Genomic DNA, 21,398 nt, shown 5'->3' on the forward strand with positions numbered 1-21,398 from the left:
TGAGTCTGAGAGAAAACTCCAGTTTTAAAGGTAATTTCCTGCAATTCTACACATTTTGCCATGTCGCAGAGAGAGGGAAAAAAAGTGTTTTATACCTCATCTCATGCTATTCTTCACATTTTGCCATGATGATGAGAGAATATTTTGCACTTTTAAAGTAACTGTCCAGTGAAAATCTCACTTTTAAAAGTAAATGTTCCGTTAACTCATACCCAAATAATGTTGTTGACTCATCCTCTACTCGTATTTGTGGCCAACGTGCTTGCTATTTCCTCATAGAGGATGATGTGAGCTGGCCAGTCAGCGGTCTACTCGCGTTAATATTTTTAATGACTGATATACGGCCACACCATTCTGTTGTCGGGGTACGCCCACACTATTCCAACACAGAAAAACATACTTAATGAAACATTTTGATAAGGAAAAATATTTCACTCATATTGTAATTAAATATAGATCGTATTTCATAGAAATCTGGAAACACTGGACCGTTACTTTAAAGATGTACTTGGTGCAAAACCGCAAAAAATAATGCTTTTAAACTGTATAACTGATCAATGCACCATCATACCAGGTCATTTATTAATGTTTTTTATGAATAAGATATTTGGCTACAGAAATGCCATTTCTTACCGATCTCTAGCGCTTCCGTCCGAAAACAAATCCTGTGAAACAATATCAACACATACTGGAGGAGTTACTGGCTAGCTAAACGTGGCTAACTTAGCTAATAAACTAGCTATGTTGGTCGCAGTGCACATGACCAGAATGACACATCGACACACCAAAGGCACACCCATTTCTGTTGAAAAATGGAAAAAAAAGGAGTTGACAGTTTTTTGTGCCCAAAGTCCACCGTTAAAGCAAATTTCCTGCAATTCTACACATTTTGTCATTGCTTATGACGTGCTCATATGATATCGGGCCCCCAACACAATTTTTTAAATTTTATTTTAAAGAAATTATTGTGGGGGAGGAATCGACCTGTTCTGAATATTTGGGGGGACATGTCCCCCCATCCCCCATGGCAACTTCACCAATGCCTGATAGAACACACTATTGTGGACTGCAGTGGTTCAACTCTGGCAACATGCTTATTTCATAATAATGCCACATGGACAATTTACTCATAGCCTAATTCAGAACATAGAACATTTCAAATAAAAGGACTAGCAATATTTTTTAGATGGCAACATTTTTGTCAGGACATGGATCTCGCTATTTTAAGTAGCTTACTGAAACTATCAGAACCTGATTTGTGTCTGAACAGATGGTTATAATGTGTTGTGTTAGTAATGTTAACATGTAGGCTATTGATCATGAAGAATTCAGTGGCTCAGTAGGCTCAAGACTGAAACATGATTGCTACACAAGATGCTGAGCGACAGATGAGCAGAGATCCATTTTAAGGCTGCTCTTGACCAAGTGGTTCCATTCTATTCTGATAATGACATCATTTAGGTCTACATTTCATTAGGCATTTTTTTGTGGGCCATTTGTAGGCCTTATAATAATAGCCTATTCATAAAATAAAGTATTTGTGTAAACTCAACTTGTCAATTATTACACTTGCTGAAATGACTTAGACGGGCCTACGTAGGCCTATAGCTAAATAAAATAAATAATGATGTGCCGGTTTGGTAATCGGAAACGCTCTGCCAGTTGTATAACACGTTTATAAAACTGTCGCATTACACAAGTTGTTATGTAGCTATATAGGCTACTTTATATCGGCACCAGGAAGTGTTGGAGCCTGAGCTCAATGGTCGCAACGACTAGACTCCGTTTGATTTGGCGTCATTTTACCCACAGTAGAACGAGAGATATGTCTTCCAAAACACAGATGCCGACTCCAGAGACCGCTCTCCCCGGGAGAAGTGAAAGTTTAAAAGTATCAGGTAGGGCGACTTTCCCTGTGTCTGTGCGGCGTAGTTTCCTCAGTAGCTATAACATAACCATAGCCTTTAGCAGCTAGGCTACAGAGTAGCTTCCCAAAACGTAGGCCTATAATACATAAAGAAAACGAAAACACAAAGCGCGAATATTTTATATTTCTGTCAACAAAGAAGGCCTATTCCCTTTGTTGTAAGACTGTACTTATGTGTTGCGCGAGTTCGACAACACTTATGCGGTGCTATGACTGTAAAGAGCAACAGGAGCTACTCCTGATGTATTCGGCGCATGTGAAAAATACAATTTTCTTTAATGAATATTTTCACATGCGCCAGGTGTAGACTTTACATTGAAATGCGTGTAGCTCCGATGGTAATGCATGGCGTTTGTAACGCCATGGTTGTGGCTCCTATTCCCATGGGGGACCAGTATGAAAGTGTTTGTACTCACTATTGTGAGTCGCTCTGGATAAGAGCTTCCGTTAAATGACTAAAATGTTGTGTAAAAGTGTCTAGATAATCAGTGTAGATAATCAACATATTGCTATAGTCTGATAACTCTTTGCCACAACGAAGGGATGCAAGAAGAGCTGATTTAACCACAGACGTTACCCATCACAAAGTTTCCAGTTTGACTATTTCCTGCAATTATCATCAACTGTATCACTATGTAGTCATGTCTCTCTCTTTTAATACAATTTAAGAGTTTTATTGGCATGGAAAACAAGTGAAATAGTAGAGTGGATGTCTCTCCCTCCCTGCACGCACACGCACACGCACACACACACACACACACACACACACACACACACACACACACACACACACACACACACCTGACTGAGGCAACCTGTTCACAAGCTTGTTAAAAGAGGTGAAACCATTGTGGGAAATGATAGTGCATACACTGTAACAAAAAAATAAGAAGAAGTTGATTCAATGTACAATTGTAAGGCAACCAGCTGCAATAGGCTGGTGAGTTTGTGCAACAAAAAATGTCTTGAGCAAACTCACAACTAAAGTTTGTGTGAAAATGTCTTGAGCAAACTCACAACAAAAAGTTTGTGTGAAAATGTCTTGAGCAAACTCACAACAAAAAGTTTGTGTGAACATGTCTTGAGCAAACTCACAACAAAAAGTTTGTGTGAAAATGTCTTGAGCAAACTCACAACAAAAAGTTTGTGTGAACATGTCTTGAGCAAACTCACAACAAAAAGTTTGTGTGAAAATGTCTTGAGCAAACTCACAACAAAAAGTTTGTGTGAACATGTCTTGAGCAAACTCACAACAAAAAGTTTGTGTGAAAATGTTGTTGAGCAAACTCACAACAAAAAGTTTGTGTGAAAATGTTGTTGAGCAAACTCACAATCCTATTACAGCTGGTTGCCTTAATTGTACCTTGAATCAACCCCCCCCCCCCTTTCCCCCCCAGTATATCACTATTAATCTTGCAAATATGTAGGCCTCATACCTAGGAGATTTTCATTGCATATCACTGCCCTCAAAGTGACTGAATATTTACTGAATCCCAATGCCAAGAACTTGTTTTCAGGCATTTATAAAGAAAAATGCTATCTCCAACACTCCATTTGGATTAAAGATGAATTGTGTTTCCTGTCTGACTCTCAGAAGATGGAAAAAGGCACTAAAAGGCAAAACTTCCAGTTTGATGGTTAACAGCTGACACAAGTTGAGTTACATAAAAATGGAAATGTACCAGGCAGGGTAGCGGGGTGCTATCTGCAGTGATGAGAATGAGAAGATGTAGCCTAGGCCACTGTAGCTGATGCACTGCAGGCAGAGAGAGGAGAGAGAGCGAGAACTAGGAGCTCGTCGCATGAGCTTCATCCAGATGACATCAAACATTGATCGCAAGGAAAAAGCAGGAGAGAGAAAAAAGATGGCAGTACCTTGTGTTGCTTGGTTCCTGTCAACATAGGAAGTACCTTGTGTTGCTTGGTTCCTGTCAACATAGGAAGTACCTTGTGTTGCTTGGTTACTGTCAACATAGGAAGTACCTTGTGTTGCTTGGTTCCTGTCAACATAGGAAGTACCTTGTGTTGCTTGGTTCCTGTCAACATAGGAAGTACCTTGTGTTGCTTGGTTCCTGTCAACATAGGAAGTACCTTGTGTTGCTTGGTTCCTATCAACATAGGAAGTACCTTGTGTTGCTTGGTTCCTGTCAACATAGGAAGTACCTTGTGTTGCTTGGTTCCTGTCAACATAGGAAGTACCTTGTGTTGCTTGGTTCCTGTCAACATAGGAAGTACCTTGTGTTGCTTGGTTCCTATCAACATAGGAAGTACCTTGTGTTGCTTGGTTCCTGTCAACATAGGAAGTACCTTGTGTTGCTTGGTTCCTGTCAACATAGGAAGTACCTTGTGTTGCTTGGTTCCTGTCAACATAGGAAGTACCTTGTGTTGCTTGGTTCCTGTCAACATAGGAAGTACCTTGTGTTGCTTGGTTCCTGTCAACATAGGAAGTACCTTGTGTTGCTTGGTTCCTATCAACATAGGAAGTACCTTGTGTTGCTTGGTTCCTGTCAACATAGGAAGTACCTTGTGTTGCTTGGTTCCTGTCAACATAGGAAGTACCTTGTGTTGCTTGGTTCCTATCAACATAGGAAGTACCTTGTGTTGCTTGGTTCCTGTCAACATAGGAAGTACCTTGTGTTGCTTGGTTCCTGTCAACATAGGAAGTACCTTGTGTTGCTTGGTTCCTGTCAACATAGGAAGTACCTTGTGTTGCTTGGTTCCTATCAACATAGGAAGTACCTTGTGTTGCTTGGTTCCTGTCAACATAGGAAGTACCTTGTGTTGCTTGGTTCCTATCAACATAGGAAGTACCTTGTGTTGCTTGGTTCCTGTCAACATAGGAAGTACCTTGTGTTGCTTGGTTCCTGTCAACATAGGAAGTACCTTGTGTTGCTTGGTTCCTATCAACATAGGAAGTACCTTGTGTTGCTTGGTTCCTATCAACATAGGAAGTACCTTGTGTTGCTTGGTTCCTGTCAACATAGGAAGTACCTTGTGTTGCTTGGTTCCTGTCAACATAGGAAGTACCTTGTGTTGCTTGGTTCCTGTCAACATAGGAAGTACCTTGTGTTGCTTGGTTCCTGTCAACATAGGAAGTACCTTGTGTTGCTTGGTTCCTGTCAACATAGGAAGTACCTTGTGTTGCTTGGTTCCTGTCAACATAGGAAGGGAAAATGATAACAGTAATTTGTCTCGAGTCCTGCAGATTTCTTAGAAACGGGACCCACCTGAGTGGATGTCTAACACAACACCTAGTTAACCCGTCATATTGTAAACGGCATTTCACTTTTTTTCAGAATTGCCCCAAATTAGACGTTCATATCGCAGTCACATGGCTGTCCGGGCTATCCAGCAGAGAGCCCTTGTAAAACGTTTGTGTGTCTGTGTGTGTGTGCAGAGAGAAAGAGAGAGAGGGTGAAAGGCCTGGCTGGCGGGAGCAGCTGCAGGCTGCTTGAGATGCGGCTCACATGGGCACTGTGTGCAATGGCACGAAGGGATCCACCCCGCAGGACTGCAGTGGTCTGATTACCAGCCCCAGCCCCATACAGCTCTGGCCTCCTTCCCCAGTCCCATGCTTTCCCTATGGCAACAGCACTGCACTATAGAGCTGGCAGGTTGCCAGGAGACGTACGCACTGCAACACAGACAGGCACCACACCAACGCACGTGGCTCTGCTCTCTCTGTCAAGACATCCTGATGTTGCTGTTAGCCTGCTGAAGGTCACACATGACGGGGCGGTGGAGCTGTGAGGAAAGAGGAATGAAGGGTCAGAACGAAGTGACTTATGATGTCCTGGATAACAGAGTAGTCATGTTATCTGTTCCGCATTTTATGGACATGGTGAAATTCATCCAAATCCCAGTGGTTGCTGACAGGCATATGACTGGCTGTTTGGTATTGTGCCGATCCCAGAAGGCTCTAATTCTGTGTAGTGCAGCTTCCACTGAACGAGAATAGGGGTAAATCCTGATTTATGTGGTCATTTGAAATAGTGTGATTGTGTAAGGTGTGTACTGCACCATACCATCCACAATTATCTTCTGGAATAGTCAGGGATACTGATGGAGTCTGCCTGTTGTATAGTGTGTTGTCACTTTTATTTCAGAATCAGGAATAATGAGTTGCATAGTTGCAAATTGCAAGGCAATATATATTTTCCTTCCACCTCACAAAAAGACATGCTGCATCACCTCTAGTCAGTGAATGGACATAAACATGTCCTCTACTATACCTGTATACATAGACAGGAGATCTTACAAAGGATTTGACCTTTTGTAAACATTTGCATGTTTTGTAGTCTAGTAGCTACACAGCTTAAAATCAATTTGAATCTAATGTCCCAAACCTTCTGGGAAATCCACGAATGAATAAAGTAGCAAAATGCCTTTAAGAGAAATTGACAGCCAATCAACAGCCTCTGTTCTGCTCTGTCCTATGTATTCCCTATAGGACCGCTCCTGCATCTGCCAGCCCTACTTCCAGCAGGCTAGGCTGTGGTGCGGGATGGTGAGGGGGTGTGGGTATGTGGTACTGGATGGTGGGAACATGGAGACAGACAGTGGTGAGTTGGCACCAGCGATGTGGGCACCGAGGTGCCCCCCTCAGAATGACATGAGGTGCTGTGCCTTGGCACACAATGAATAGACTACCCCGGCATTGAAAAAGCGAAGCGGCTTCAGGACTTGTAAAGACGTCCCAGAGACTTTTTCGGGAAGTGTCTTCGAGAGAGACATGGAGGAACTCCCTGGGTGCCTTGCTTGGGTGAGGGTGGGATGGAGAGAGGAGATGAGGATGGGCTGTGGTGTGGGTGTGGGGACGTTAAGGGAGTGTGTGGGTAGGCATTGGGAAGTATTGGTTGGCAAGGATACCAAATACCACACTGTGTGATTGTGTGCATCTGGAAGGGGGGAGATGCAGGAAATGGTCTAGTGCCAGGGAGTGGCAATGCTGAAAAATGTATTTAAGATTCGTTTTGATCATATTTGCCCAAATCGGCAGTTTTATTTCGGAGGGGGTGGGTGGGTGTTTGGGGGGTAGACAGGCAGACAGGCTGGAGCTCCGCCAAGGCTTCTCGGGAAGGTTGCCATGCCGAGAGAGAGGGAGAGAGAGAGCAGAGAGGGAGAAGAGAGGAAGAGAAAAAGCCAGACGAGACTTGGCAGGGTTCTATCGCAGCTCCCTTTGTCTGTTTGCTCAGCTTTGCGTTAAGGAAATCCAAAATACCCAGGGTGTAGGAGCTCTGCTTCAACGCAAAACCCCCCCAAACCAAACAAGAAAACAAGGCGAGAAAACTACTTAGAAAAATTAGAGGACGCCGAGGGCGAATGGGGCACAAGCATAGTCACCAAAAAGCGATTTTCAACATCCAGCAACACTTCACAATGCTTCTTTTCGTGACTGGAGCAAGTTACTTGAGCCAAGAGATGACCATGATCATTTGAACTCAATCTTTCTTTCTAATTTCAAGGCGAACGAAGCTACCGCGTCTATTTTCTGTCAATGTTTTTGAACACAAAAGGAATCTCAAAAGTGGACCTGGATTTTCTCCATCAAGGACTGCCAGAACTGTTGTGGCCAAAAAAGTTTTTTGCCGTTTCATTGATCGAACTTTAAGTCTCCATCAGTACATCACCGGGAGTAGATTTCGCCTTCAAAAGTTTTGTGATTGTAAATACGCCGCCAGTGTCCGCAATACGCCGCCAGTGTCCGAAGTTTGATGACATCAACTTAACTGCCTCTGTTGTCACTAAGTTGACCTCTTTGTGAGAGGGCTTTACAGCAAAGCAACAGCAACTGGTTACTCAGGCCAAGTGCTCGTTTACCAAGCTTTAGTTTTCCATCGTGTCTCACAGTTGGACTATCTGAAGAAAATGTTAAGATATCTCTCCTTCAAAGGACTGAGATTTTCCAGCGTTTGGATTTGAGATCTGAGGCCAATGGATCTATAGTAGTCTATGTGAGGGTGGCACTGAACTAGTGCAGTTGCCTCAAGCTGCCTACTCTCAGTTGAAAATGGCTGGTTATACAGGCCTGAGTGGTTTTTTGCTACTACATGACGTTTTTTTCAAAATAATGAATTCTCAGCTTCACAATGGGAGTGTTGTACTGTGTAAGGTAAGTTATATGTTATATCTGTTTTCAACAGATAGACTTCTACTTAAACTCCCATTAGACCAGAAATAAACCATAGGTGTTCCCACCGTGGTAAGTTATTTCTTGCCAGCTGTGTTGTTGTCCCCGGGGAACTTCACAAGTGAGTCTAGCAGTGTTTCCCTGCTATATGAAAAAGGAAGGCACTTAACGTACAGAGGCTGGGGATTGTCAGGGACGACTTAAAACGTTTCCTTAAGGATCATCCATCCCTCCCCAGAGGACCCGGTGTGTCTACCATTCTACCGTTTTCCCACGATCAACGTCCTCGCCGCTGAATTTCACACTGACTACAGCCCCTTCAGAGAGAGTGGTCTCCCTGTCTCCGAATCCCCCCGGACCTGCGGCTTTTCTCATCTCCACCGTGTGGCTGATATTCCCTTCCTGTTATCTGTCACGGGCACCGCAGTGCCCTGTCCCCCCTGTCGTCCTTGGTAAGCGCTGTGCATGATGCTTTCTGATTCGTATCTGGCGCTTGATTAATAACCGTAGGGAAACGCTAATAGAAAAGTAAGAAATGTTCGCCTCGAGGTTTATATTGAACCGCTGCCAAGGCAAATTAGAATCTGCCAGATGTGTTTTCGGCAGATAGCAGGTGGAGTTAGCAGGTGTACTGTGCTGGCTCTCATAATTATGAAAGTTTGTTGTGGGAACATCATATTTTGCTTGTCTCTGTCGTGTTGGAATATTTCCAGTGATTTAATCATTACTTGTCCTTATATTTAGCTTATATTCAAATGATGGACAATAGACAGCAGGCAGCAGTGTTTTGAAAAGTAATGCCCAGCTCACAGCTGTGGTTAGGCTATAACTGTACTGATGAAGCATTAATACATCACAATTCTACACATTCTACAATCACAGAATCAAGACAACGGTGATTAAGAAGTCCCTAATTGTCCTTTAGATTTAGGTTCCGTACATGTAAATAAAGGTTGGAGGAAATGCCGTTTAGAGTTGAGGTGCTGCTGTTCTCTCCTCCTGATCAGAAGTGCAGGTTCATGTAGGGTTGAGGGCCTCAGTCTCCAGCTCTGACAGGATGGGGAGGGAGAAGAGAGGAGACACAGGCCTAGTGCTGATGCATTAACACACAAGCTCTCTGCTCCTGGTGGGCTTTCTGATGGACCTAAGTAACCTGACACACGAAGTCAGCCTTTTAAAGAAGGTTCAGGGCAGGAAGTTCGGGCCTTGACTTCGAGCACTACTAGCACATACTGGGCCTTGGCTTTTAGCTTGGCTAGCTATCTAGCTAGTTGCTACTCCCCCTGCTTAGCAGACTTATGACTACTTTGTTATTTAACGCTCCAAAAATAGCTACATGATTCTGGCCCTATCTAAAGTCTTGACTGCTATGAAAGTGTTGCCACAAGTAACCTAAGAAGTCCAGTGAACTTGAGAATGGTTGACTTTTTCAAAGAATCTGAAGTCTCCAGATAGCAGGACTGGTTGTTGGGTTTGTGAGTGACTGTGTCTGATGGTCATGGTTGGACTTTAGCTCTGTTCTAGCCTCCAGTGCTCACTGATGTGGAGGGAGATGACGCAGTGGAGGAGGATTTCTCCAAGGTTGGCTTCACCCAGGTCCACCCATGCATGCATGGCTACCTCTGCCTGTCTATGAATTATTCACAAAGCTCTCATCTCCACAGGTCACTGTACTCCAGCAGTCTCTGTGAGCCTCTCTCTCTCTTGCTCTCTCTCTCTGCCGTTTGACTTTAACTTTCCCAGCAAACACAGCACAAATCTCCAACCCAGGGCCTCCAGTGACAGAGAATGAGTACTTGGGTTGCCCGTGAGCAATATTACAGAGTTTATCATGTATGCGCATGCATGTTAAGTGAATTTAAAGGCTTATCGGCCTCTGTTGTACCGAGAGCTGTCTTAATTTGTCACAGGCTGAGTAATGATCCTGGCTAATGCTGGCGTAGACTCTGGTGACATTCAGGGGATTTTACCACAAATGTCCCTTGTTTACACTGACACGGATGACCTCAAAGCGGCAACAAAAATAGTTGCCGCTCACGCCTCAGAGAATGTAGATTACCTGTCATTCACATGAGGTTCATCCCTCTCAACCACAGTTGGCCATCTACTGAGTATAAACTCAGTTTAAGATGTCTGTTAGTCATCGTTGTCTTGTCTTTCAGGCTAGATCCAGTTGTTTAGATGCTCAGGAACCAGGAATTGATTTATTCAATTGAACCTTTATTTCTCCAGGAAAAGCATATTGAGACACGGTCTGTTTTACAAGGGAAACCTGGCCAAGCAGGCAGCTGCAATCAATGCAACATTACAACATTTGAAGAGTACAACGCAATCATTAAAACAATACGATCCAGCTTACAGGAAACATTTACGGACAAAATGGTCCCATGTAGAATCTAACCCAACCGGGACCAGTTTCTTGACATTTTCTGTCTGATTGGATTGGAAGGAGGGACTTTCTGTGTCTACTCCCCTACAAAGACGGTCTCAGTTAACATGCTGTCCATACAAACACCAAGCAAAAAAGGTGTAGCTATGAATAATTGAGTGAGCCTGGTTGCCTAGTCCATGTCTGAAACCGAGGCGGAAGTGCTGTAGGAAGGCAATGCATTAACGACGACTCCCCCGCTTTGAAAACAGTTGAGTGTAATCAAGATTCATTATGTTAGCCCTGGGCACACAACTTTAATTAAATGAAAAGATTATATGTAACAAATTATAGATTCATTCATTAACCTCAAACCCACCAGGTGGGGGTTATTAATAAGATTCATTATGTTATGATAATGCTAATGGTATTCTACAAAGTCTTTAAAAAGTCTCTTAAAAACAAATTGGAGGAAAGATATTCAGAAAGCCACAGTTCTGTATTCATTAGCGTGCGGTGGTCGTGAGAGATATTTATGTGACCTGGCTCATCTCATTACTGAGAGGGATTACACAGACGGGGATATTACTGCTCATATTAGCCCTATATTAACTAGCTGACCCTCTGCCATTTCACCACGGCCCTCTGCCGTTTCACCACGGCCCTCTGCCATTTCACCATGGCCCTCTGCCATTTCGCCACGGTTCCAGCTAAGGAAACCGATCTGGAAGTACATTGTACAGTGTAAAGCTGGAGGTCTCCATTGTTTTTGTCGCAGCATCTTTTCTCAAGAGACCATCTGGTTGGATAAAGAACATATGAAGCAAATCAGCACCATTTCCTGGTTCTTATAATTTGTTTAATGATTATCATTAAGAGGATCATCTGCCTAATGATCTTGGTTCATTTGTCAAAGAACTGGGCTCTCACCTCAACACGTTGTGACATTGTTTAGCTCTCTCGTTATAGCTCAGTGGCCTCCTCCCTCTCTCTGTTTCTCTCTCTCCCTCTCTCTGTTTCTCTCTCTCCCTCCCTCCCTCTCTCTGTTTCTCTCTCTCCCTCTCTCCCTCTCTGTTTCTCTCTGTTTCTCTCTCCCTCTCTCTCTCTCTCTCTCTCTCTCTCTCTGTTTCTCTCCCCCCCCTCTCTCTCTCTCTGTTTCTCTCTCCCTCTCTCTCTCTGTTTCTCTCTCTTTCTCTGTTTCTCCCCCCCCTCTCTCTCTCTGTTTCTCTCTCACTCTCTCCCTTTCTCTCTCTTTCTCTCTGTTTCTCTCTCTCTCTCCCTCTCTCTCAATTCAATTCAATTGACTTTATTGACATGGGAAGTTCATTATTACTTACATTGTCAAAGTATACTTATCGAAAAATAAAAATAAAATATATATGTATATATATACAAAATATATATATATTTATATATAAATAAATGGTGGGACCAACAGCAATAATAATAGTAGTAGTGGACATGGGATTACCATTAACAACAACTACAACAACAATGTTAATCAGAACAACAATACATTAAAGCAATGGTAGTAGACCAGTGTCAATATGACTTGAGAAGACACATGACCTGGTATGAAAGACAAAACAAAACTAATATAAATGGGAAATATTATCTCTCTCTCTCTCTGTTTCTCTCCCTCTCTCTGTTTCTCTCTCTGTCTCTCTCTGTCTCTCTCTGTCTCTCTCCCTCTCTCTCTCTCTCTCTCTCTCTCTCTCTCTCATTCTCTCTCTTTCTCTCTCTTGGATTTCTGGATTTCTATTTGCCATGTATTTTTCAACTGTGCTGTGATGTTTCTCTCTCTCTCTCTCTTTCTTTCTTTCTCGTTCTCTCTCTCTCTATCCCTCTCCTTATCATCTCTCATCTCTCATGATGGTTCTGAGCAGGGCTGTCTGTTGCATAACTTACCTGAACTTTACTCTAGTTGTCAGTGGGCGGGAGTGCTGGAGGTTTCAGTGTGAGCTTAGCACACTGTTCCCGAGATGCCATTAGGCAGGCCTGTGTGAAAAGCCTTCCTCATCCTCTCACACACACACACACACACACACACAAAACACACACACACCTTTCTCCCCTTCTCAGCCCATGCACTCATTCCAGAGCTCCAATAGCAACTGATGCTGTGCTGTTGCCATGTGTAGAGGTATTGCTATGGCGTTGCTTGGTGGAGTGGCATGATGGCTGATTAACCCTTCGTAGCCCTCGTTGCGTAACCTCTCTTGATCGCAGAGTGGATTGCCATCACACATAAGGTTGATGGCTACTTGTGTATCCTCGCTACTCTGTTTTGTGTCCTCTTAGAACAGAGCGAAGCTCTGATGCATCGACACGAAGCGTTTTTTGAATGTGTGGCTGTTGGCTTGTGACCCAGACCTCCTCCTCTACTGCTGTAGTTAGTTCTGCTGCTGCTGACTGTGAAGGCTGGATTATTGCTGCTCTGTGCTGGTGTGCTGCTGGAAGCCAGCCTCTTAAATCACATGTTCTGGCGTATATTGTTGTGTTGTGCAGTATCCAGAGCTATGGGGTCAGATTAAGTGGTTGTTACAGTTTGTGGGTATATTATTTGATGGTATATACTGCAACCTAAATGTCCCCATTGAAACGATATCTTGATTACTCTCAACTGCATTATTGCGTTACACGAGGGGGTAGAGTTGTTGTTGGTAAAAATGTTGTGTTTTTTGTCACAAAATATGCATATTTGTTAATTTTTGTGTATTGGCACATCTCAGAAAGCACAAGTATCTCTTTAGCATTATCAACATTTTCTCTGGTGTGTATAATCTAGCATAATGGTGCGCTGCCCTTGATTGAATTTGGATTTACACCCCTGAGGAGGAGGAGGAGGTTCACAGGGTTAGAATAACACAAAGTAAAATATTGGATTTGGCCAGTACAAATAGAATGTTAGTCTCCTCTCCATCCCTCTCCTCTCCTCTCCTCTCACCGTCCTTTTGAAGAAATACATAACACCTGAACAAAGAAGTGACAGAATTAAAGATAGCTTGTGTCCTGAGTCCTGAACTGTTTTTCTTTTCAGTGTTTCAACCTCTGGGGGAAGCAAAACTTCCTTTTAAAGATGTAGGCTCTTAATTTGAGCCAGTTTGCTACAGCGGGAAAATAATCCTGCAGCAACAGGAAATGTGCATTTTTATGTGGATTGTAATTTATAGAGATTTTTGAAGGGGTTGATACATAAAAATAAATAAAAATGGGTTCCAAAAGGGTAGGAGTACCGTTTTTGGTTCCAGGTAGAACCCTTTTTGATTCCACAAAGAAACATTTTGGGTTCCATCTAGAACCCTCTGTGGAAAGGGTCTTTCATGGAACCCAAAAGGTTCTATCTGGAACCAAAAAGGGTTCTTCAAAGGGTTCTCCTATGGAATAGCCGAAGAATTCTTTTAGGTTCTAGATAGTACCTTTTTTTCTAAGAGTGAAGGCTAAGGCTAGTGTGTGTTGTGCTTGGAAGGCAGTCAATCACATATTCCTAGGGCAGAAGCAAAGAGAGCTTCCTCTTAGACAAATCACCTGACTTGCTAGCAGTGAAGACATTACAAAAGAACTGGTGAAATACCAGCCATTTTAGAAATTATAGCTGTAATGTAGCTCCTGGTGTGGAATCACCACTTCCTCATTAACCTGCTATGACTGCACTGTTAACATTCTGAATACAGAGGTCAGGGAGTTTTACCCATGGTCATTACCCTTTTCAATTATAGGATGGTGCTTTTGGAGTGTGCTGTGTGAAGAGAAACTAGAACAAGTGTAACTTTGAAGTGATTCCTATCTTTCTCTCTCTATATATATATGTATTTCTATCTCTCTCCCCCACTCTCCGTCTCTCTCTCCCCATCCCCCACATGCACTCTGATTGGTTGAATTAACTCTGCAGCCTCCTGTTGTGAATAATTACTTTTGATCCGATGCAGGTCTCTCTCTCCCTCTCCTTTCTTTCTCTCTCCCTCTCTTTTCTTTCTCTCTTCCTCTCCTTTCTTTCTCTCTTCCTCTCCTTTCTTTCTCTCTCCCTCTCTTTTCTTTCTCTCTTCCTCTCCTTTCTTTCTCTCTCCCTCTCTTTTCTTTCTCTCTTCCTCTCATTTCTTTCTCTCTCCCTCTTTTCTTTCTCTCTTCCTCTCCTTTCTTTCTCTCTCCCTCTCTTTTCCTTCTCTCTCCCTCTCTTTTCTTTCTCTCTTCCTCTCCTTTCTTTCTCTCTCCCTCTCTTTTCTTTCTCTCTTCCTCTCCTTTCTTTCTTTCTCTTTCCTTCTCTTTTCTTTCTCTCTTCCTCTCCTTTCTTTCTCTCTCCCTCTTTTCTTTCTCTCTTCCTCTCCTTTCTTTCGCTCTCCCTCTCCTTTCTTTCTCTCTTCCTCTCCTTTCTTTCTCTCTCCCTCTCCTTTCTTTCTATCTATTTCTCTTTCTCTCTCCCTGTCCTTTCTTTCTCTCTCTCTCTCCCTCTCTTTTCTTCCTCTCTCCCTCTCTTTTCTTTCTCTCTCCCTCTTTTTTCTTTCTCTCTCCCTCTTTTTTCTTTCTCTCTCCCTCTTTTTCTTTCTCTCTCCCTCTCCTTTCTTTCTCTCTCCCTCTCTTTTCTTTCTCTCTCCCTCTCCTTTCTTTCTCTCTCCCTCTCTTTTTCTTTCTTTCTTTCTCTCTCCCTCTCTTTTCTTTATCTCTCACTCTCCTTTCTTTCTCTCTCCCTCTCTTTTTCTTTCTCTCTCCCTCTCCCTCTTTTTTTTCTCTCTCCCTCTCTTTTTCTTTCTCTCTCCCTCTCCTTTCTTTCTCTCTCCCTCTCTTTTTCTTTCTCTCTCCCTCTCTTTTCTTTCTCTCTCCCTCTCCTTTCTTTCTCTCTCCCTCTCTTTTTCTTTCTCTCCCTCTCCCTCTTTTTTTTCTTTCTTTCTCTCTCTCCCTCTCTCTTTCTTTCTCTCTCCCTCTTTTCTTTCTATCTCCCTCTCTTTTTCTTTCTATCTCCCTCTCCTTTCTTTCTCTCTCTCTCTCTCTCCCTCGCCCTCTTTTTTCTCTTTCTCTCTCTCATTTCTTTCTTTCTCCCTCTCTTTTTCTTTCTCTCCCTCTCCCTCTTTTTTTTCTTTCTCCCTCTCCCTCTCTTTTTCTTTCGCTCTCCCTCTCTTTTCTTTCTCTCTCCCTCTCTTTTCTTTCTCTCTCCCTCTCTTTTTCTTTCTCTCCCCATCTCCCTCTTTTTTTATTTCTCTCTCTCCCTCTATTTTCTTTCTTTCTCTCTCCCTGTCTTTTTCTTTCTCTCTCTCCCTCTCCCTCTTTTTTTTCTTTCTTTCTCTCTCCCTCTCTTTTTCTTTCTCTCTCTCTCACTCTGTTACCAATTTTTATACATTCCCTGTCCCATATCCTGTACACACACACACACACACACACACACACACACACACACACACACACACACACACACACACATACACACACACACACACACACACACACACACACTGTAGGCATTATTAAAATTGGCAGCTGGTCGATGAGTGGAGAGAGAGGGAGAAAAAGAGAGGGACAGAGAGGGGCTGCTGCGTTGGGACAGGGCCCAGCTGTGTCTAGCCCCCCTCCCCTGTTAGCTGCAGCACTGTGATGCCACTGGACGGGACATATGTAAACCAGTGATTAGCACTGGCCCATCCAAACAACCCCAGAACAGCCCCCAGAGCAGCCCAGTGCTAGCCTAAACTGGGTCAGGGAGAGCTCAGTGTCCCAGGGAGAGGGGAGCTCAGTGTCCCAGGGAGAGGGGAGCTCAGTATCCCAGGGAGAGGGGAGCTCAGTGTCCCAGGGAGAGGGGAGCTCAGTGTCCCAGGGAGAGGGGAGCTCAGTGTCCCAGGGAGAGGGGAGCTCAGTGTCCAGGGAGAGGGTAGCTCAGTGTCCCAGGGAGAGGGGAGCTCAGTGTCCCAGGGAGAGGGGAGCTCAGTGTCCAGGGAGAGGGGAGCTCAGTGTCCCAGGGAGAGGGGAGCTCTGTCTCCCATGGAGAGGGGAGCTCAGTGTCCAGGGAGAGGGTAGCTCAGTGTCCCAGGGAGAGGGGAGCTCAGTGTCCCAGGGAGAGGGGAGCTCAGTGTCCCAGGGAGAGGGGAGCTCTGTCTCCCATGGAGAGGGGAGCTCAGTGTCCAGGGAGAGGGTAGCTCAGTGTCCCAGGGAGAGGGTAGCTCAGTGTCCCAGGGAGAGGGGAGCTCAGTGTCCCAGGGAGAGGGGAGCTCAGTGTCCCAGGGAGAGGGGAGCTCAGTGTCCCAGGGAGAGGGGAGCTCAGTGTCCCAGGGAGAGGGGAGCTCAGTATCCAGGGAGAGGGGAGCTCAGTGTCCCAGGGAGAGGGGAGCTCTGTCTCCCATGGAGAGGGGAGCTCAGTGTCCCAGGGAGAGGGGAGCTCAGTGTCCCAGGGAGAGGGGAGCTCAGTGTCCCAGGGAGAGGGGAGCTCAGTGTCCCAGGGAGAGGGGAGCTCTGTCTCCCATGGAGAGGGGAGCTCAGTGTCCAGGGAGAGGGTAGCTCAGTGTCCCAGGGAGAGGGGAGCTCAGTGTCCCAGGGAGAGGGGAGCTCAGTGTCCAGGGAGAGGGGAGCTCAGTGTCCCAGGGAGAGGGGAGCTCTGTCTCCCATGGAGAGGGGAGCTCAGTGTCCCAGGGAGAGGGGAGCTCAGTGTCCCAGGGAGAGGGGAGCTCAGTGTCCCAGGGAGAGGGGAGCTCAGTGTCCCAGGGAGAGGGGAGCTCAGTCTCCCATGGAGAGGGGAGCTCAGTGTCCAGGGAGAGGGTAGCTCAGTGTCCCAGGGAGAGGGGAGCTCAGTGTCCCAGGGAGAGGGGAGCTCAGTGTCCCAGGGAGAGGGGAGCTCAGTATCCCAGGGAGAGTTCTGTTTCTGTTCCTCTTCCTGTTCCATCCTACCCTGACCTGTTCCTCTTCCTGTGCATTTTCCTGTTCCATCCTACCTAGCCCGGCCTGTTCCTCTTCCTGTTCCTCTTCCTGTTCCATCCTACCCAGCCCGGCCTGTTTCTCTTCCTGTTCCTCTTCCTGTTCCATCCTACCCGGCCTGTTTCTCTTCCTGTTCCATCCTACCCAGGCCGGCCTGTTTCTCTTCCTGTTCCATCCTACCCAGCCCGGCCTGTTTCTCTTCCTGTTCCTCTTCCTGTTCCATCCTACCCAGCCCGGCCTGTTCCTCTTCCTGTTCCATCCTACCCAGCCCGGCCTGTTCCTCTTCCTGTTCCTCTTCCTGTTCCATCCTACCCAGCCCGGCCTGTTTCTCTTCCTGTTCCTCTTCCTGTTCCATCCTACCCGGCTTGTTTCTCTTCCTGTTTCTCTTCCTGTTCCATCCTACCCAGCCCGGCCTGTTTCTCTTCCTGTTCCTCTTCCTGTTCCATCCTACCCGGCCTGTTTCTCTTCCTGTTCCATCCTACCCAGCCCGGCCTGTTTCTCTTCCTGTTCCATCCTACCCAGCCCGGCCTGTTTCTCTTCCTGTTCCATCCTACCCAGCCTGGCCTGTTTCTCTTCCTGTTCCATCCTACCCAGGCCTGTTCCTGCTCCCGTTCCTCTTCAGCCTGCCTCGCTGGCTCATTACAACCGGTCACTTCCAGATCTGCCTCAGTCACTCTCACTCTGCAGTGCTAGCACCACTCTGCCATTTCCTGGGTGTGTGTGTGTGTGTGTGTGTGTGTGTGTGTGTGTGTGTGTGTGTGTGTGTGTGTGTGTGTGTGTGTGTGTGTGTGTGTGTGTGTGTGTGTGTGTGTGTGTGTGTGTGTGTGTGTGTGTGTGTGTGTGTGTGTGTGTATGTGTGTGTGCGTGTGTGTGGTGTGTGAAAGAGAGAGAGTTACAGCCTGCCTGGCACCTTCACATTAATTATCATCGCCCTCCTCACTGCAGATTCAGCTTTCATCATGTCGAATATAATGGTGAGAGCACAGGTTAAACTCACCAGTTGTCCTACATTGCCCCAGGGCAAGGTTATGAAATACCAAACATACCAGATTTAAGATATATTTCTCCAGCAGCTTGACAGAGGGTTATTTTACCAGTCAGTCTCATACATGAATATGAAAATGTGAATCTGGAGCATTGGCATCGCATGACAACACTTTCTCTCCCCATGAGAATGATGAATCTCTGCTTCTCTGCTTTGCTTATAATGCACGTGTTGCTGAATTATGGGTAGAAAAATATGCCTTTAGAGGAGACTCTGAGATGTGTCTGAAGCACAGATCTCCTATGTTTTCTGATCTGACATTTCTTTGGAGATGCAAAGAGTGTGTCAGGCGCCGTGCAGCGGAGAGGCTGCCTGTGAACCACATTACAGAGGAGGAGAATTCAATCCCTGATCTCTACCTGCTCACTGTAATGACATTAGGAGATGAAAGCACAGCTGGACCATTTTGCATGATATTGCTGTCTGAGGAAGTGTTGGGTTGGCCCTGGAGAGAACCCATCCTGGGAAATACCCTCTCTGCTCTGTCTCTCTCTCTTCATTCTCTCTCTTTCTCTTTCTCTTTCTCTTTCTCTCTCTCTCTCTCTCTCTCTCTCTCTCTCTCTCTCTCTCTCTCTCTCTCCCTCCCTCTCTCTCTCTCGCTCTCTCTCTCTGTCTCTCTCCCTCCCTCTCTCTCCCTCTCTCTCTCTCTGTCCCTCCATGTATCTCTCTGTCTCTCTCCCTCCCTCCCTCCCTTTCTCTCGCTCTCTCTCTCTCTGTCTCTCTCCCTCCCTCTCTCTCTCTGTCCCTTCCTCCCTCTCTCTCTCTCTCGCTCTCTCTCTGTCCCTCTCTGTCTCTCTCTCTCTGTCTCTCTCCCTCCCTCTCTCTCCCTCTCTCTCTCTGTCCCTCCCTGTCTCTCTCTCTCTCTCTTCATTCTCTCTCTCTCTTTCTCTCTCTCTCTCTCTCTCTCTCTCTCTCTCTCTCTCTCTCTCCCTGTCCCTCTATGTCTCTCTCTCTGTCTCCCTCCCTCCCTCCCTCTCTCTCTCTCTCTCCCCCTTTCTCTCTGTGTCTCTCTCCCTCTCTGTCTCTCTCTCTGTCTCCCTCCCTCCCTCTCTCTCTCTCTCTCTCTCTCTCTCTCTCTCTCTCTCTCGCTCTCTCTCTCTCTGTCTCTCTCCCTCCCTCTCTCTCCCTCTCTCTCTCTCTGTCCCTCCATGTATCTCTCTGTCTCCCTCCCTCCCTCCCTCCCTCCCTCCCTCCCTCCCTCCCTCCCTCCCTCCCTCCCTCCCTCTCGCTCTCTCTCTGTCTCTCTCCCTCCCTCTCTCTCTCTGTCCCTCCCTCCCTCTCTCTCTCGCTCTCTCTCTGTCCCTCTCTGTCTCTCTCTGTCTCTCTCTCTCCCTCCCTCTCTCTCCCTCTCTCTCTCTCTCTGTCCCTCCCTGTCTCTCTATCTCTCTCTCTTCATTCTCTTTCTTTCTCTTTCTCTCTCTCTCTCTCTCTCTCTGTCCCTCTCTGTCTCTCTCTGTCTCCCTCCCTCTCTCTCTCTCTCCCTCTCCCTCTCTCTCCCTCTCTCTCTCTCTGTCCCTCCATGTATCTCTCTGTCTCTCTCCCTCCCTCCCTCTCTCTCCCTCCCTCTCTCTCTGTCCCTCCCTCCTTCCCTCTCTCTCTTGCTCTCTCTCTGTCCCTCTCTGTCTCTCTCTGTCTCTCTCCCTCCCTCTCTCTCCCTCCCTCTCTCTCTGTCCCTCCCTGTCTCTCTCTCTCTTCATTCTCTCTCTTTCTCTTTCTCTCTCTCTCTCTCTCTGTCTCTCTGTCTCCCTCTCTCTCTCTCTCTCTCTCTCTCTCTCTCTCTCTCTCTCTCTCTCTGTGTCTCTCTCCCTCTCCGTCTCTCTCTCTGTCTCCCTCTCTGTCTCCCTCCCTCCCGCTCTCTCTCTCTCTCTCTCTCGCTCTCTCTCTCTGTCTCTCTCTGTCTCTCTCCCTCCCTCTCTCTCCCTCTCTCTCTCTCTGTCCCTCCATGTATCTCTGTCTCTCTCCCTCCCTCCCTCCCTCCCTCTCTCTCTCGCTATCTCTCTCTGTCTCTCTCCCTCCCTCTCTCTCTCTGTCCCTCCCTCGCTCTCGCTCTCTCTCTGTCCCCCTCCCTCCCTCCCCCCCCTCCCTCCCTCCCTCCCTCCCTCCCTCCCTCCCTCCCTCCCTCCCTCCCTCCCTCCCTCCCTCCCTCCCTCACTCACTCACACTAGCACTGCCACACCTCTGGGTGAACAAATGACGGCCATTACATGAACTCCAGCACCATGATTACGTTGTGGAGTCCTGAGATGGTGGCGTGCAGTAGGAGTGCAGTGCTTTGAGATCTGAAAGGTAAAGAAGTGTTATGCCTTCACAGAGAAACCAAAGAACAATAGTTCAACCAGCGATGTTTTTAAGATGAATTATCCCACCCCCACCCCGTCATACTCAGCTCCCTGTTTGCTCAATAAAGCGTGACAGCCCAGAGAGGTACAGTATATAGATCACTGACAGTGGAATGTGTTGTCTTGTCTTCCACACGCCACGACAAAGGGACAATATCCCAAGATGCATCTGACAGACTGGATCCTTTTAACGCAATTATCTTTTTAGTTTAATTGCAGGTAAAGCACTGGCTGCTAAACTGCCTATTATTCCCCAGCAGAACAGAGTCTGTGTGATTGCTGCCCGCCTCAGCACCCTCCTCTCCTCTCCACCTCTTCTTCTCCATGCAGAAGAAGCACTGTTGTTTATTCACAGTCCCCGTCATCCGATAGCCTTACACAATGGCAGGAGGGGAGAAAAGAAAACCTGCGTGTGATGCTGCTTTCATTTCACATCAGAAGGCTGACAGGTAGTCAGGCAGGCAGGCAGCCACGTGTCAGAGCCTGTGGCTGTTGCCTCCACAATTTCCCCCGTGATCCACCTGCCTCTGTGTGATGCTCCCCTCCCAGGCTCCTGCCTCACAGGGACCAGTCACATGGACCTTTTCTTTATTTTGTCTCCAAAAACGAAGCCCCCTCCCGATAAGTCCTTGTTTATCTTTGAAGACTCTTTCACTCTCACACAGAGACTCAGAAACCTGAAGGATTTTGCGAGG

The 21,398-nt window shown here is 46.2% G+C and overlaps 1 protein-coding gene across 4 annotated transcripts in view; it reads left to right on the forward strand.

The window, feature by feature from the left end:
* Positions 1 to 1,661: 1,661 nt before the first annotated feature.
* The window catches only part of LOC129825158 (mitochondrial peptide methionine sulfoxide reductase-like), a 91,367-nt gene continuing 71,630 nt past the window's right edge, over positions 1,662 to 21,398 (forward strand). Inside the window, exons 1-2 of one of the 4 annotated variants that reach the window (XM_055885021.1) lie at positions 6,993 to 8,039; positions 8,296 to 8,509. In XM_055885021.1, the coding sequence (XP_055740996.1) occupies positions 7,938 to 8,039; positions 8,296 to 8,509 (316 nt within the window). In that variant the 5' untranslated portion in view covers positions 6,993 to 7,937. Of the gene's footprint in view, positions 1,899 to 6,992; positions 8,040 to 8,295; positions 8,510 to 21,398 lie in introns of those variants that run through there. The other 3 variants (XM_055885020.1, XM_055885022.1, XM_055885023.1) reach the window with 3 other exon arrangements.

The sequence above is a fragment of the Salvelinus fontinalis genome, chromosome 27 (assembly GCF_029448725.1).
Source record: "Salvelinus fontinalis isolate EN_2023a chromosome 27, ASM2944872v1, whole genome shotgun sequence".
Lineage (NCBI taxonomy): Eukaryota > Metazoa > Chordata > Actinopteri > Salmoniformes > Salmonidae > Salvelinus > Salvelinus fontinalis.